Raw genomic sequence first — 14,627 nt, 5'->3', positions numbered from 1 at the left:
CTTGAAGCACCTAAGCGGAGGAGGCATGTAAGGTCATACTGGATAACTAACATATCATATTTTTACCCTCTCTGGAATTCTTTCCTCATTTCTTTATTTTTCACATACTGAAGCCGTTTTGCTCCTACTACCTTCCCTCCTTCAACACAACTTTTGGTTTTATCTGTGCACATATTAGTAGGAATTCCAGTTATTACTCCTCTAATCCAAGGTTTAGATTTCATCAATGTGCATGACACCGAGAGTCCAAGCATGGAGGTTATACTTAAAGCCTTCTTTTGTTGTCTTTCATCCTTACACATAATAATCCGGTTACCATCTCTCAGAGTCTTTACACTATGGACCACTCCTAGGGCTTTATTGAGCGATTTTGTCAATTTAATTATATTGATCGTCTTACCTGCTTCTGCAAATTTCATCATGACTTTATATTCTTCTATGTTTTTCCTACTTACGTAATCCTCCTTACCACTATCCGTAAATGATCCTTGACTATTAGTTTTCTTCCTTTTCCAATTCACTTTCCACCGTTCATTCCCTCCTGCACTCCCGCTACACGATTCATCTTCCATTTCCGGATCACTCCCAGAGCTACCGTCATTTCCTGCCATTAGTGCTCCAGTCACAGTCCAGTGTTGCCAAAACCGCCACCTCTGTCTCCCTCGCTATCTGTTCTCTCCGCCATGGCTCTTTTAAGCGCCTCTAGTGCCTACGTCATCTTGCATCCGGAAATACTTGAGCGAACATAGGCGCCATCTGTGTTGCGGCCACCTTTGCCACTATCCTTAGATTAACGAACTGCGCCATATTAGATCAAAATTACACCTTGAATCGTGTGCTGTTGAAAGTGCACTGTCACAAGATAATAATCTGTTATAAGCTCTATTTTACAGAAGGATTACAATATGCCCTTTCCAACCATCCAAACAAAAAACACAAGCCTTCAAGAACTGAAAGCAAGTTTCAAAAAGGGATTTTACCATGTAACACACTTATCAAGAGCCCATGAAAAAACATTTTTTATTAATTTCCACAATTTTTCCTGTTATTTGTATTAGTGTGAAATGAAAAGACTATAGCAATATTAAATATTCTCTTCCCATTTTACTAAAAGACACAGTGCCTAATATTAAAATGTACATATGGAAAACATTGTTGCCAAAATTGTTAAGAGTAAAAATATTACCAATTTCATTAGCAGCAGCATCAACATTAGTCTCTCATCAAAAAGTGTTCAGTTCCCTGTCTCAGTGAGTACATTTAGGGTGGATTTACTGTATATGATCTGAACTGGAATTATTCCAACTGTTTTCACAGACTTTTTATCAGGCTTGGAAGATGTCAATAGACATTACTATTAAAGATTAAGCTCATTCCACTGGTTAAAAATGTAGCTACTTGGCCAACATGTTTCTAGACCATTCCCCATTGACTCCTAAGCTTACACTCCTGCTAGATTTGCCACCATTACATACTCAAATGCGTTTTCATTTCCTTTTACTCTCTGATGAATGTGTACTGTATATACCTCAGTATATTTTCTTTCAACCCCAAATAAACCTTTTATTTCCAAAAACTCAAGATTACATGCAAAGATCCAAGTGTTGCGGATAAATTGAAGGACCAATCTCTGAATTTGAAATATTACAAGCAATCAGAGCTATGCAGAAAATGAAATCTCTTGAGCAGTGTGACTGAATTGTAACAAGAAATTCTCCAAACCCCTCTCTCTGTTTTAACAAAATATTTAGTGAATCATTTGGTATCCATTCTTTTCTTCATAGTTCATGGTTCATAAATGTTTGTCAGGAATTAAAGCATACCATGCAAAACGCCTTTTGGCATAATGTTCGTTGCTCCAAACTGAGCATAGAAATCATTTGTGCCACCCACATGTGCCTGATGTCCTTGGTGTTTAGGAAGTAATCATGGATTCTTCCTGCATAGTCAGTAGTTATGCATTGTACTGTATATGCTGGTCTTAACATAATAGAGATGTGGTCCATATAGCTGAGTCAGTGGCAGTATCCAACCCTGTAAGCACTGTGAAAGTTCATGTAAACAAGGTCTAAACTGTTTGTTTAATGGGTCACCAAATCAACATGCTTATCGCTTATATGTGGTACACTTCCCAAAGAGACAACCAGAGGGAAACCATCTGAAATGAAACACTTCTTCTGTTGTTTTATATCTTCTATTGTGGCTGTGATCTTAAATTTTGATTCATGTCTTGTCTCCCCATTTGTTCTGTCACTGGTGGTTGCCTTAGTGTCTCAATTATGTTCCCTTACTTTTTGGATGATCTCTTTTAGGCACCATATTTAAGCCTCCGTCCTTCACCCTAACCCTTTTGTCTTGCAACTGTTGTATGCTGTGTGTGTTTGTTTTGCTACATCCCTGTTTGGTTTTTTTATTTGATTTTTGAACCATGTCTTCAACATGTTTATTGTTTCAAAGTCTGAAGGAGGCTGGTTTGACTGAATTTGTCTAAATTTAAGACCCATGTACTAGGGGACAGAGGATGGCCAGGGTAGGCCCACTGCATGCCAAGATTCTTGCAATTAAAAAGTTTTCTTACTCCAACCAAAAAAGGTCTGCTTGTTGTAATCACCTTTTTTAAAAATCAGTAGTATGTTTGGGTATTGACCTTGCCTCTGGTAACTTTGTGTGGACCCCACGTTGTCAACGAGCAAACAATAATAAGGATGGTGTTGACCATCCAGTATGCAATTTTTCAAAGAGACACAGTCAAGGCTGTGTCTATTTATTTCTTTTTTAGGTACAGTTTAAGTGATTGGCTTCTGAATACCTGAGCCTTAATGGAGCAGCTGATTTAACCATAGTGTCTCTGATGTAACCACTAGTCAGGAGGGCTGCTTATGCAATTTAATCTCTTGGCATCTCTCTAGGTTTGGTTATTATTTATTTTGACCTTGCACATTTATATATTTGCTGGTATAACACTTCACATTCATTCATTTGCATGCGTGGCTTAACACCATTATTACACCTTATTATTTATTCACATTATGGTTAGGTTTTTTGGGTTAATATATACAGTATATGTTCTTGTTGTATCACATTCCTTTTATGTTACAGCTTAAAGCCAGGTGTGAAAGATTTGAACAATAAAAAAGTTTTCCTAAAATTGTATATGTGGTAACATACATTAATTTGAATTTGAAAAAATACACTTACTAAGCAAGACTATAGTTACTTCAAATGTCTAAAATGTATGAAACATTATTCTTACTGTCCAAACTAACCTCCCAATCTAGAACAGATGCTTGCCACTGAGCAATTTTGTCAATGTTCTCCAGTCTCCTCTTGCGCTCATTGATCTGTTGGGTGACATTCCTCATTACAGCTAATGCTGCAGCCACATAACGATAATCACTGAGGAAAGAATAAGATGAAAATAAAAATTAACAGATGCCATATATGCCTAAATACACTGATACAGTAATACCAATGACAAATATTTCCTACTCTATCTCATAAAAGACAGCATATGTAATTTATACATTGTCTAAATTTTTCACCCACTTTTCTCAACTAACCTTTCTATCATTATCCCCAATAACCCGGGTGTGATATTTACATAAAAAAACAAGTTTCATCAAAATGTGATTTTATTGCTTAGCTTATGTACAGTCAGTGGGGTCAATTCACACTGTATTAACACAACAAGTGGTAGCATAATATGGCACCAAGCCTCATAATGCTGGGGTTCTCAGTATGATCCTGAGTTTTTAAATTATACTATTCATAGAATATGAAAAATTGGATTATGCAATTGGATGTGCTATATACAGTATATATGTGTAGGTCTCAAGAGTTTGGTGAGTGATTGTTAGTCAATTCGTGTTGGTACCATGTTCAAGTTTCTGAGAAGAGTCATATGTTAACCACACACATTGTATAGTAATTCATGTATGTTCGATGTTTATGTTGCCTAGGTTTGCTCAGGTTACTATGTTTGCGATAGTGACAGGAACGTCATGTGTATGTAGTTTGGTAATCTGTGTTTTGAAATAAAAGCATCAAAGTGCACTGAACATCTCTGCATTTGGATCTGGTATTTCATTTTATCTGGTTGGGGCATGTCTGCTCCTCTCCACTTTTCTTTAAGGTAGAGGTTGTGGACCCCTTGTTCCTGTCTCCATAGGAATGCCTCCATTTTGGGTCCAGTCGTGGACATCGCTCCTCATATTGGCTTGTGGGGGACACCCTTTGGCAAGCCAGGTAGAGTATGCTTCCTTCAATCCTTTTGCCTTTATGGATGCTACCTTGCACCTGGACCTTTAGTCTGCTACAGACTTCTGCCAGTAATGGCCCAGCCATAGACATTGCAGTTATGGACCTTTTACTTGTGCTTCAGTACACCTGATGAAATGCACATTAGCAAGGAGTGCTTGATAATATTATGAACAGCAGCTACACCAATTCCTCTCCACTTGCTTTTTTTTCTACCCATCCCAAGGCATCTAGTGATTGTGCCAGCTCCAGATGTGTCCCATGTCATGAAGATTTCGGATCTTCAGTGAGAAGAGGCCAACACTGCGAGGATCCCAAGGCACCAAGAGATGTAACAGGACTCCAGTTGAATTCTGCTTCATTAAGATTTTGGACATTCAATGAGAAGATGCCAATAACGGTCTTTGAGAACAGCCTCCTAATCAATACACAATTGCCACACTATAAATGACTGTAGAAAGGACATTATTCATAATAACACTCCCCAGTGTTAATAACAATTTATTGAGTGATCACACCATCCAGTGTCACCCAAATGAGGATGGGTTCTCATTTGAGTCTGGTTCCTCTCAAGGTTTCTTTCTCAAGGCTGACTCAGGCTTGGGATTTGGTGCATAAATATACAAACACATTTAAATATAAATCTAATATTAATCTTGAACATTTTGTACTATATTTATGTTCTTTAAAGTTACTGTTAAATTGTGAAATGAACTGAATACAAAAAAGAGAAAGAATACAAATGAAACTTACTGTTATATTTGGAAGAAAATACACTTTGTTCTGAGAAAATTAAAAAATGTTCGGTTTTCAAAACTTATTGGGATTAAAAATTTTTTTTTTTTTTTTTTTTTTTTTTTTTTTTTTTTTAGATTTCCAATCATTTCCATTAACAAATTAACAAGACACAAAGCTTCTAGGAGAATCTCCTTTAGACAGATCAGACAAAACTGGAGCTCAACCGATGAGTCAAGTCACGTCTGCTCTAGAACACTGTACCTACTGGAAAACATGGAAAAATCCCAAGACTATCAAGGCATTCTGGAGAAAAATGTGCTGAACAGTATCAGAAAGCTTGGTCTCAGATGCAGGTCATGAATACTCCAACAGGATAATGACCCAAAACACACAGGAATGACTCAGTACAAAACACTGGACTATTCTGAAGTGATCTTCTATGAGCCCTGATCTAAATACTATTGAACATCTGTAGAAAGAGCTGAAACATGCAGTTTGGAGAAAGCACCCTTTAAACCCGAGACAGCTGGAATAGTTTGCTCAGGAGGAGTGGGACAAACTACCCGTTGACAGTGGCAGAAGTCTCATTGAGAGTTACGGTACCCTAATTTAAGGGTACCATCAATTTTGTGCAGGTTAGTTTTATTAGTTTATCTGGTCCTAAGCAGCTCATAAAATTGGGTAAATGCAATCTCAAATAGACAACAACAACACATGGCATAGTACACTATATTAGTATCGTCATTTATTAACAAACATAAAACCCACATTTAGAAGCCATGTGTAAAGAACCATAATTCAGGTGCAGTCTCTCATGATCGGTCATCTCCTGGGGCAAGTGGCAGAAGGCCTGCAGAAAGAATGGACAACTTGCTAGCAGCAGTCATTTCCAGGGTCAGAAACTCTTCAGAAGCTGACTCCAGTAAGAGCTTATGGAAGCTCTGTTGGGAGACCAGAGTTTAGGAGCTGGTCCCCCTCAGGGGCCAGAATAAGAAATTCCAAATCTCAGAGTGGGTTGGGAATTGTCCCCTGCACCAGAGAGAGGAGGTTTCTCCTAATGGGACTCTCAGAAGCAGCAGCACCCAGAAAGGAAATTAGGTCCACAAGCCAGACTTACTGTAGGTGGGCCAATGTGGAGCCACCAATAACAGACAGACTCAGTCAAGGCAAGGCTAGACTAAGACCCGTGTAAGCAGAGCTCTCAGGAAAAGCTTACAGACAGAGCCTCGGCTAGGTTTTCACCATAGCATCCAGCCCCCAAATGGGCTTGTGAAAAGACAAAGCCACAGGGGATATAACTCCTCAAAGCCACTTCCACCCAGGCAAAATTTGTCATATGCATTCCAACACCAAGTGGTGGAGATTCCATTTCCAGGACCTCTGAGAAAAAAACTACCTAGGACCAGATCGGGTGCACCAACATAAACAGAGGGCGCAAACACGGACAGCCTTAATGACTGATGAAGTGGACTACCAAAGGTAACTCCTAAGTTTTGAGACTACTGGAAGTGTTTCAGCACTAAAACACCGCTCCCATCTTTAACCAATCTGTGTGCCATGACAGACAGGAGCCCTCACAAATGCCATGTCTTGGTGGCTGTCTAGGACTGCTCCACAACCTGGGATTGTGGTCCATAAAAAGTCTTGCAATGATGACACAGCACAGCATAGCCCCCATACTTCTTGGGAACCAAGAATTGCCAGCTGTAAAACCTAAAACTTGATCTTCAAGGGAATACACTCAATAGCTCCTTTCTCAGATGCAAATGTTTCCACAACAGTGGCCAGCACACCTTAAAAGAAGGAGGAGGTGAGTTAAACTGGATTCTGTACTCTTTTCCTCACAGTACACAGAACCCACTGCAGCACAACTGGCAGAAGCTTGTGAGCTGGTGACACATAAGGAGCAGTAGCATACAGTAGTTACAGTAGGAGGACACATTTTCCTATTGTATCACATATAATAAGCAGGGTCCTTGAAGGAAAGATATTATGCTGTGGCACGTTACATCGCTAAAAGACATTCTGCCCATATACACAGTTGAAAAGCCTGAATTTATTCATAAATTCAAAATAATCTACCCGTGATATGAACTTCCAAGCAGAAACTATTTTTCAGAAGTTACCCTACCTGTTATACAACGCTACACGTGAAAGGATCGAAAAGCAGCTGGAGAATGTGTCATTTTTCTCTACCACATTTGTAACGGCAACCTGATGTACCTCATTGACAAATACAGTCATCCTATTACTGATGAATTGCTGGACATGGCCAACAGATTTATTTTCCTAGAATAACCAGAACTGTAAAGGCTGGTGAAAGTTTGCACGTTCTTAATCCCAAAAAAAGGCTCATGGAGAGGAAATGTTTTGCAGTGCATGCAGCCAGCTCCCTCAAGAGCCACCAATCAAACAATGCAAAAAAGTGAGAGTCCTTCTTGTAATGTAGAACACAATTTCTGAACTTGCATGCCATTTTTCATAATCCTTTTTTATATATATTTTTCAAAGAAGGTGGCTAAGTATACACATTCTGTGAGGAATTGTAAATATTTGTAAATGACCTGAGTTGTCATTCCACCACAAACCAAATATGTATCTGACTTCAGAAATGCATCCAAAATGGTCAAAATAAGCAGTATTTGCACAAAAAGTCATTCTTTTGTTCACGTTTGATGCTCACAGGAAGATTAGTATTATAGACAGAAACCTGAAACCTGATGAACTATTATACAGAAGTTAGATCTCTCTCTCTCACACACACACAGAGGATGGTATCAAGATCAACCGTTCAGCAAATTCTCCATTGAGGTGGTCTCCATGGACATCATCCCTGAAAGACACCACTCCTTACCCAGGGACACTGGGATGCACTCCATGTCCTTTGCGAGCGGTTACCTGTATAGAGGTCTGAACTTCTAGTCATCCATCCTCTGGCTAGATGAGACTAAACTAGAGCTCATTGGACAAATGGATGTTGCATATGTTCGGCATAAGAAAGGAAAAGCCTTTAATTATAAGAATACCATCACAACATGCCACGGTGGTGGTCACATCATGCTATGGGGATGCTTCTCTGCCAGTGGAACAGGTAACCTTGTTAACATAGATGGTATCATGAAAAAGGATGACTATCTCAAGATTCTTGATGAAAACATCGTGGCTTCAGCACACAGTCATCACAGAAGACAAGTCACAAACAATATAGAAATACCAAGGGTATGAATAATTTTGAGCACAACTGTATCTTCAATGTTACTTTGAAACCTGAGCAGCACCAATTAATTTGAAAGAAAGACTGATGATATTTCTCTAGAGACACATGGACCCTTTTTAAACACATTTTGATAGTGCAAGATCTGCAGCTTTGTCCTTGAAGATTATTAATTTAAAGTTTAAACTACATTCATATAATTCAGATATAAATAGACTCAGTAAGATTCCACCTGCTATTTTGAGCTTATGTCTCTCTAGTACTAACTCATTAAAATTAAACAGCACCTTCCAGCAATGTTCTTCATTTTTATTCTTTCCAGTTAAATGATTAGCATAGTTAACAATGGCATGAAAATGTCTGTTATATGACAATGTTTTTAGTGTCAACATTAGCAGCATGGATGGAAGGAAGGACAAATATTGAGCTTCAAGTGGAACTTTACACTGTTAAGACTTTAACATGTGTCTAGTCTGCATTTCATATCAGCTTCTGAAATATTTTTGGTGATTTGATTTAAAATATGTGTGTCCTGCATTTCACTGTAATGTATAATGTGTGTGTTACCTGTGCTCCTGTGCTGTGTATTTGAGTAACTCAGCCAACTGCAGTGGGTATTTGCAAATCTTCTGCACAGGGGTCAGCAGGAAGCCATCAATTGCAATGTCAATCATCTGCTGCAGGAGACGGCATGCTTCAAAGAAGTGCTGGTAGCGTCCATCCTTCATCAGCTTAGATAGCTCCATACATGCATCCAGATGGTTGTTGCAATATTCAGAGTAGATCCAGAACCCATCTTGCTAAAGTCAAAAGTGTGTAAAAATCAGATGAACTTTATCAAAGAGCAAAAGTGTGATCATTTTTATTTCAAAAATCCACTTCTTTATAAAGTTAGAAATCCTCTTTATATATTTCTGAAAAAGTTTTTCAATCATCCATTTGATTTTGATTTTGATCTACATTGTCAGGTTATAGATTTATATATGCTTTATTAAGAACACCTGTACATCTGAACACTCATGCAGTTTTGATTCAACCAGTCTTGTTGCAGCAGTCCAGTGCATAAAATCTGATGAATGTTCAGATGTTCCTTAAAAAGTGGCTGGAGAGTGTTCGTCTGTTGTTATTTCAAAACTAAAAATATTGATAAAAATCAATGAGACAATATTTTTTCATTATATGTGACGTTGTGATTGTTCACTTGTTGTGATTGAGCATTCGATAACAAAAATTAAACATGAATGTATTTATTTACTGTTGTTGCATTGCTTTGGTTCAAATAAAGCATGCAATGGCTTACAAAAGCAAGACATTAGTTTCAATACGTATGCAATATTTAAATTTTACCGTCACTGTGGGTAGGTATGCATTAAAATGCTTACATGTTCTAGGAAGCATGGACCTATTTCACTCAGATGGGGATCTTCTGTGTTATACTGCTTTTCCAAATCACGAACGAATCCCATCTGGAATCTATAGATGTCCTCAATGTTTCCAAAAATTACTTTTACCTGGTCATCATTAAACATGTCGATCCTCTTTCTGCACTGCCTCAAGTAACCCTAAAAATTAGAAGTATTTCAAACCAGCACTTCATGTAATATAGAATATAAAAGTTCATATATATTCATGCTCACACTCCAAAAAGTATTGACAGATATAGCATAAAAAAGCCTAATGCAGGACAATATACATTTATATATAATGGGAACTGTATATTTAATCATTCCTAGCTTCAGTATGTCAGCACTACAATGAAATATAGTTAGTATTTATTTTACTACCTTTTGCACTATTGCCCACATACTGTGAAATGTATATATATATATAATCTCTGTGACCCCCTCTTTCCTCTTGTATAGGACAGCTTTAGTGTACCAAAGCTTCACAACACTCACCAAGCTCTTAGGAACATTTGTTAATATACTCATTTAAGCAATTATCAATTACCATACCTACAGGGCAGCAGCTTTGTAATGTTCACTTCAAACATTAGAATGGAGAAAACATGGAATTTTGACTGCTATTACCCTGAGATTTTCACACACAACTGTCATTAGAGTTTACTCTGAATAGCTCATTCATTCATTCATTCATTCATTCATTCTCTACCACTTTTCCGATCTTCTCGGGTCACGGGGAGCCTCTGTCTATCTCAGGCTTCATCGGGCATTGAGGCCAGAATAGCTCAGTAAAGCCAAAAAAATAAAAAATAAAAAAATAACTAAAAATACAATCATGTCTACATAGGGCATAATAAAGGAATGTGTCTAATGTGAAATCCATACAAAAACTGAGGCTGTTTTGAGATCAAAGGGTGGCCCTACCCAGTATTAGTATATTTCTTATAAAGTGGTCAGTGAATGTACAATAAAATAGTTTTGTCCTTGTTTCAAAAATTTTATAATTTTTGTCACACGAGGAAAAAGAAATGAAACATTTTATTTTAAACCTGGCAGTTTGATATTAATGTCTTGTAAATATGCTACATCATAAATAAAAAAGGACAAAACTAGGCACAGTAAAATGGTGGAAATTATTGACTTTATGAAGGGTTTTTCTAGGACACCACACAGACAGAGTAGTTTCTCAAACACATAACAACCGATCATATTTATTTAATTTGATGTTGGTGTTGAAGCATTTGCCAAAAGATTCATGTCTCGACATTTAAAATACAGTTTTAATTACAGTCAATATTGTAAGCTGTCCTATAGCAAATAATTTTATTCTTCTTCAGGAAGTGCATTATTTATTTATTTTTGCGAGCAAAGGAAACGCTCTTCAGACCTTTTTAATATTCCGATCTGATTGAAGTCAAAAGCTATGTAATAATTAAATATAGCAAACAAACTTGTCCAGTGTGTGAGCTGCAGTATGTTTATTCTTCCTCCATCATTAGCACTAATTTTATTTGTGATATGTTTTTAGTTAGCTCTCTGTAGAAGACAATCTTAGCTTTAGAGGTGCGCATCCAGATGCTAGACAGGGATAGAGATAGTAGTGTTTCTGTAGGGGAAAATCTACATGTAACCCTCCATCTCCAGAATTAGAGCCCTCACAGTGGGGTGAATGGGTGATTACTCGGTGGCATAGTCGCAAGGCCAAATCTAGCGCTTGCCCACAGGAGCACCAATACTCTCATATTCACATGTCTTACAGGTTTGCTCTCCTCAATGAAACATCCGCTGAGAAACCTGAAAGAGCTATAGTTATAGGAGACTCCATCATAAGGCATGTGAAATTATCTAGGCCTTTAAGGGCTCCAGCAGCAGTGTTTAGGTGTTTTCCAGGAGCCAGGATGCCAGAAATAGCAGGTAATCTTTGGGTCTTAGGCAAGCATAGGTACTCAAAGGTAGTTTCCCTCATAGGAGCTAACGATATACGCCTTCATCAGTCGAAGACTACTAAGAGTAATATTGTAGAGGTGTGTAATTAGTGAAGGCAATGTCCAATGTTGTAGTATGCTCTGGCCCCATCCCAATGCCACGTGGCAATGTAGCTTACAGCAGGTTATGGTTGATGAACTGCTGGATGTCCAGGTGATGCTCAGAAAACAAAGTGGGCTTCATAGATAATTGGAACACTTTTGAGGGCAAGGCTGGCTTGTTAGGATGTCCATCCCAGTCAGGAAAGTGCTGCTCTCATTTCTTGAAGCATAGCACATAGTTTAGGAACAGGCCAAGTTAATTGGTGACAATCCACAGCCAGGGCCAGAGAGCAGACAAGCAAGCTAATCTGACCTTATGCTAGCTGCATTCATTCTTTACCCAGGGTTTACTATATAGAGACTGTGTTTCCCGAGCTAAACAAAAAACTATAAACACTCAGAAAATTTGTTTAAGTAACCTTATAGCATACAATTGAATCATAGTGAATCATACTGATCAGAAGTTTAGAGTTCTGTGTTTATACATCAACCACGCCTAACAGGCAGGGAAGGAGGTGTCACAGTTATTCATGATCTGAATCTAGGTGTCAAACAAGAATCTAGACACATGTTTAACTCATTCAAAACTCTTCATATGTAGCCACATAAAAAAAAAATTATACTGAAAAAGTTCTTATACAGTAATTGCTATTTACAGACCTCCTGGACCATATTGTGAATTTGCAGATTTCATTTCAAACCTTGATGTTTCTTTAGACAAAGCAGGAGTTGTTGGATACTTTAATATTCATTTTGATAAGTTAGAAGATCCTCTGAGAATAGCAATTGTTTTTCATCTTAGATTCAGTAGAGGTTAACTTGAATGGAATAGGACCCATGGAGGTCACACTCTTGATCTCGTTCTAACTCTTGGATTAAATGTAGAAAATATAGTCACAGTATCTCAATCAGAGGCTATGAGAGACCATTATCTCATTTCATTTAAATTGCACTTTGGATAAACTATTTGCAATTTGCCACATTACAGTGACGTGACATTTACATCTGCTACTGCAGAGAGATTTATCAAACAGTCTCCCAGAATTATTATTAATGATTGGATCGCCTGCTGACCCCACAGAACTTGATCAGGTGACTGACTATTTCGAGTTTGTGTTTCACTACACCCTAGATATTGTAGCTCCACTTAAAAGGGAAGTAATCAGAGAGAAAAAACTTGCACCCTGGTACAATGACAACAAAAATTGTTTTTAAAACAATGAGCTAGCAAATTAGAACATCAATGGCATTAAACTAAATTATAAGGATTTCGATTAGCATGGAAGGAAAGCCTTCATAGCTAGAAAAAAAATCAGTGCTGCTAGATCGGTGCATTTCTCTTGCCTAATTGACAATAACAGAAATAACTAGAACGGTACATTTCCTGAAGAAAAAGTGAATGGTGCTTGCCCTCATTGTGCTGACTGTTTTGATATATATAACTTTTTGATCTCGCTTAATTTGGGGGCGGGGCTACACGTGACATTGCGTGACGTGACCAAAACACACTAGAGGCAGTTCCCCTCATTGGGCTGAGTGTTTTGATATATGACATGTCCATGTTGTGCAAAATTTATGATTTTGCTTATTTTGGGTGCGGGGCTACACGTGACGTCACCTGACATGACCAAAACACGCGTGAGGCAGTTCCCCTCATTGGGCTGAGTGTTTTGATATACAGTATAACACGTCCATGTTGTGCAAAATTTATGATTTTGCTTACTTGGGGGGCGGGGCTACATGTGACGTCACGTGACGTGACCAAAACACGTGTGAGGCAGTTCCCCTCATCGGGCTGAGTGTTTTTATAAACGACATGTCCATGTTGTGCTAACTTTTTGATTTTGCTTATTTTGTAGGTGGGGCTACACGTGACGTCACGTGACGTGACCAAAACACATGTGAGGCACTTCCCCTCATTGGGCTGAGTGTTTTGATATATGACACGTCCATGTTGTGCAAAATTTATGATTTCACTTATTTTGGGGGCGGGGCTACACGTGATGTCACGTGAATACCCGGTGCGGTGCCAATACTTTTGGACAAAAATGGCTACTAAGTGTTTTGACATTTCATGTCAAAACTGCAGTCATTATGGAATTTTACTTATTATACTGCATAGAACAGTATTTTGGGGGCAGGGCTACACATGACATCACATGAATACACGGTGGGGTGCGTATACTTTTGGACAAAAGTGTATTGACTGGGGGCCAATACTTGTGGAATCATTGGATTGATAGTGTGGAGTTGATAGTTACATGTAATGACAGTCTCCTTTACATCTACAGAGAGAACAAAAGAGTTTTAAGAATTCCCCATTTAAGTCTATGGGGAAAAAAAACATTTGAGCTTCCGTACCGGGAATTCCGGAATTCCGATCGCTTATAAAAGTCATAGCACACCTCTCCTCAATGAGCCGGTCGATTTGACATCTCATCCATGGGTCTAGGACAGGGGTCGGCAACCTTAAACACTCAAAGAGCCATTTGGACCCATTTCCCGCAGAAAAAAAATAACACAGGGAGCCACAAAACCCTTTTGACATCTAAAATAAAGATAACACTGCATATATCGTTTTTTACCTTTATGGAAAGTGGAAAGGGCTCTCAAGTTTTGAAGACCGGCAAGTGTGACATCTCCAACCCCCCCCGCAACCCCAATTTATTTCATTGGTTGTTGCGTTAAATCTTTCCCAGATATTTTCTGATTGGCTGTTGTGTAGCCTCTTTTTTGATTGGCTGATAAGTGTCAGGCTCGACTAAGAACTGAGACGCGCTTGGCTCCTGTTGGGCACTGCGGCATTTTAAATATATGATAAATAGTCAAAACATTTTTCTGTGTGAGAAATACGATGTGTGTCAGGAGAGCGTGAGAAAAGACAGACATGAGGGACTGTCACTCTCAATGTGTGACACATGACAGCCCTGTATGACATCAAAATTTTAACTTGTCGTCTGCAGCAAACCAAAAATTCATCTGTTTCTG

The 14,627-nt window shown here is 38.4% G+C and overlaps 1 protein-coding gene and 1 long non-coding RNA gene across 16 annotated transcripts in view; one reads left to right on the top strand and one right to left on the bottom strand.

Annotated features, from left to right (window-relative positions):
• Positions 1-5,382, top strand: part of LOC125139197 — a 39,724-nt gene extending 34,342 nt beyond the window's left edge. Inside the window, exons 2-3 of the long non-coding RNA XR_007138292.1 lie at positions 4,133-4,245; positions 4,484-5,382. This is a non-coding gene — a long non-coding RNA (uncharacterized LOC125139197). The remainder of the gene's footprint in view (positions 1-4,132; positions 4,246-4,483) is intronic.
• arhgef9b (Cdc42 guanine nucleotide exchange factor (GEF) 9b) overlaps positions 1-14,627 on the bottom strand; it is a 77,836-nt gene that overhangs the window by 12,635 nt on the left and 50,574 nt on the right. For all 15 annotated transcript variants that reach the window (XR_007138289.1, XR_007138288.1, XR_007138290.1 and 12 more), the window contains 3 exons: positions 9,592-9,771; positions 8,777-9,009; positions 3,267-3,396 (listed from right to left, as the gene is read on the bottom strand). Coding sequence is in view for 9 of the 15 variants with exons in the window: in XM_047802323.1 (XP_047658279.1) it covers positions 3,267-3,396; positions 8,777-9,009; positions 9,592-9,771 (543 nt within the window). In the remaining 6 variants the exon portion in view is untranslated. The remainder of the gene's footprint in view (positions 1-3,266; positions 3,397-8,776; positions 9,010-9,591; positions 9,772-14,627) is intronic.

Source organism: Tachysurus fulvidraco, chromosome 17, assembly GCF_022655615.1.
Source record: "Tachysurus fulvidraco isolate hzauxx_2018 chromosome 17, HZAU_PFXX_2.0, whole genome shotgun sequence".
NCBI lineage: Eukaryota > Metazoa > Chordata > Actinopteri > Siluriformes > Bagridae > Tachysurus > Tachysurus fulvidraco.
This window is presented reverse-complemented; position numbering and strand designations above follow the sequence as displayed.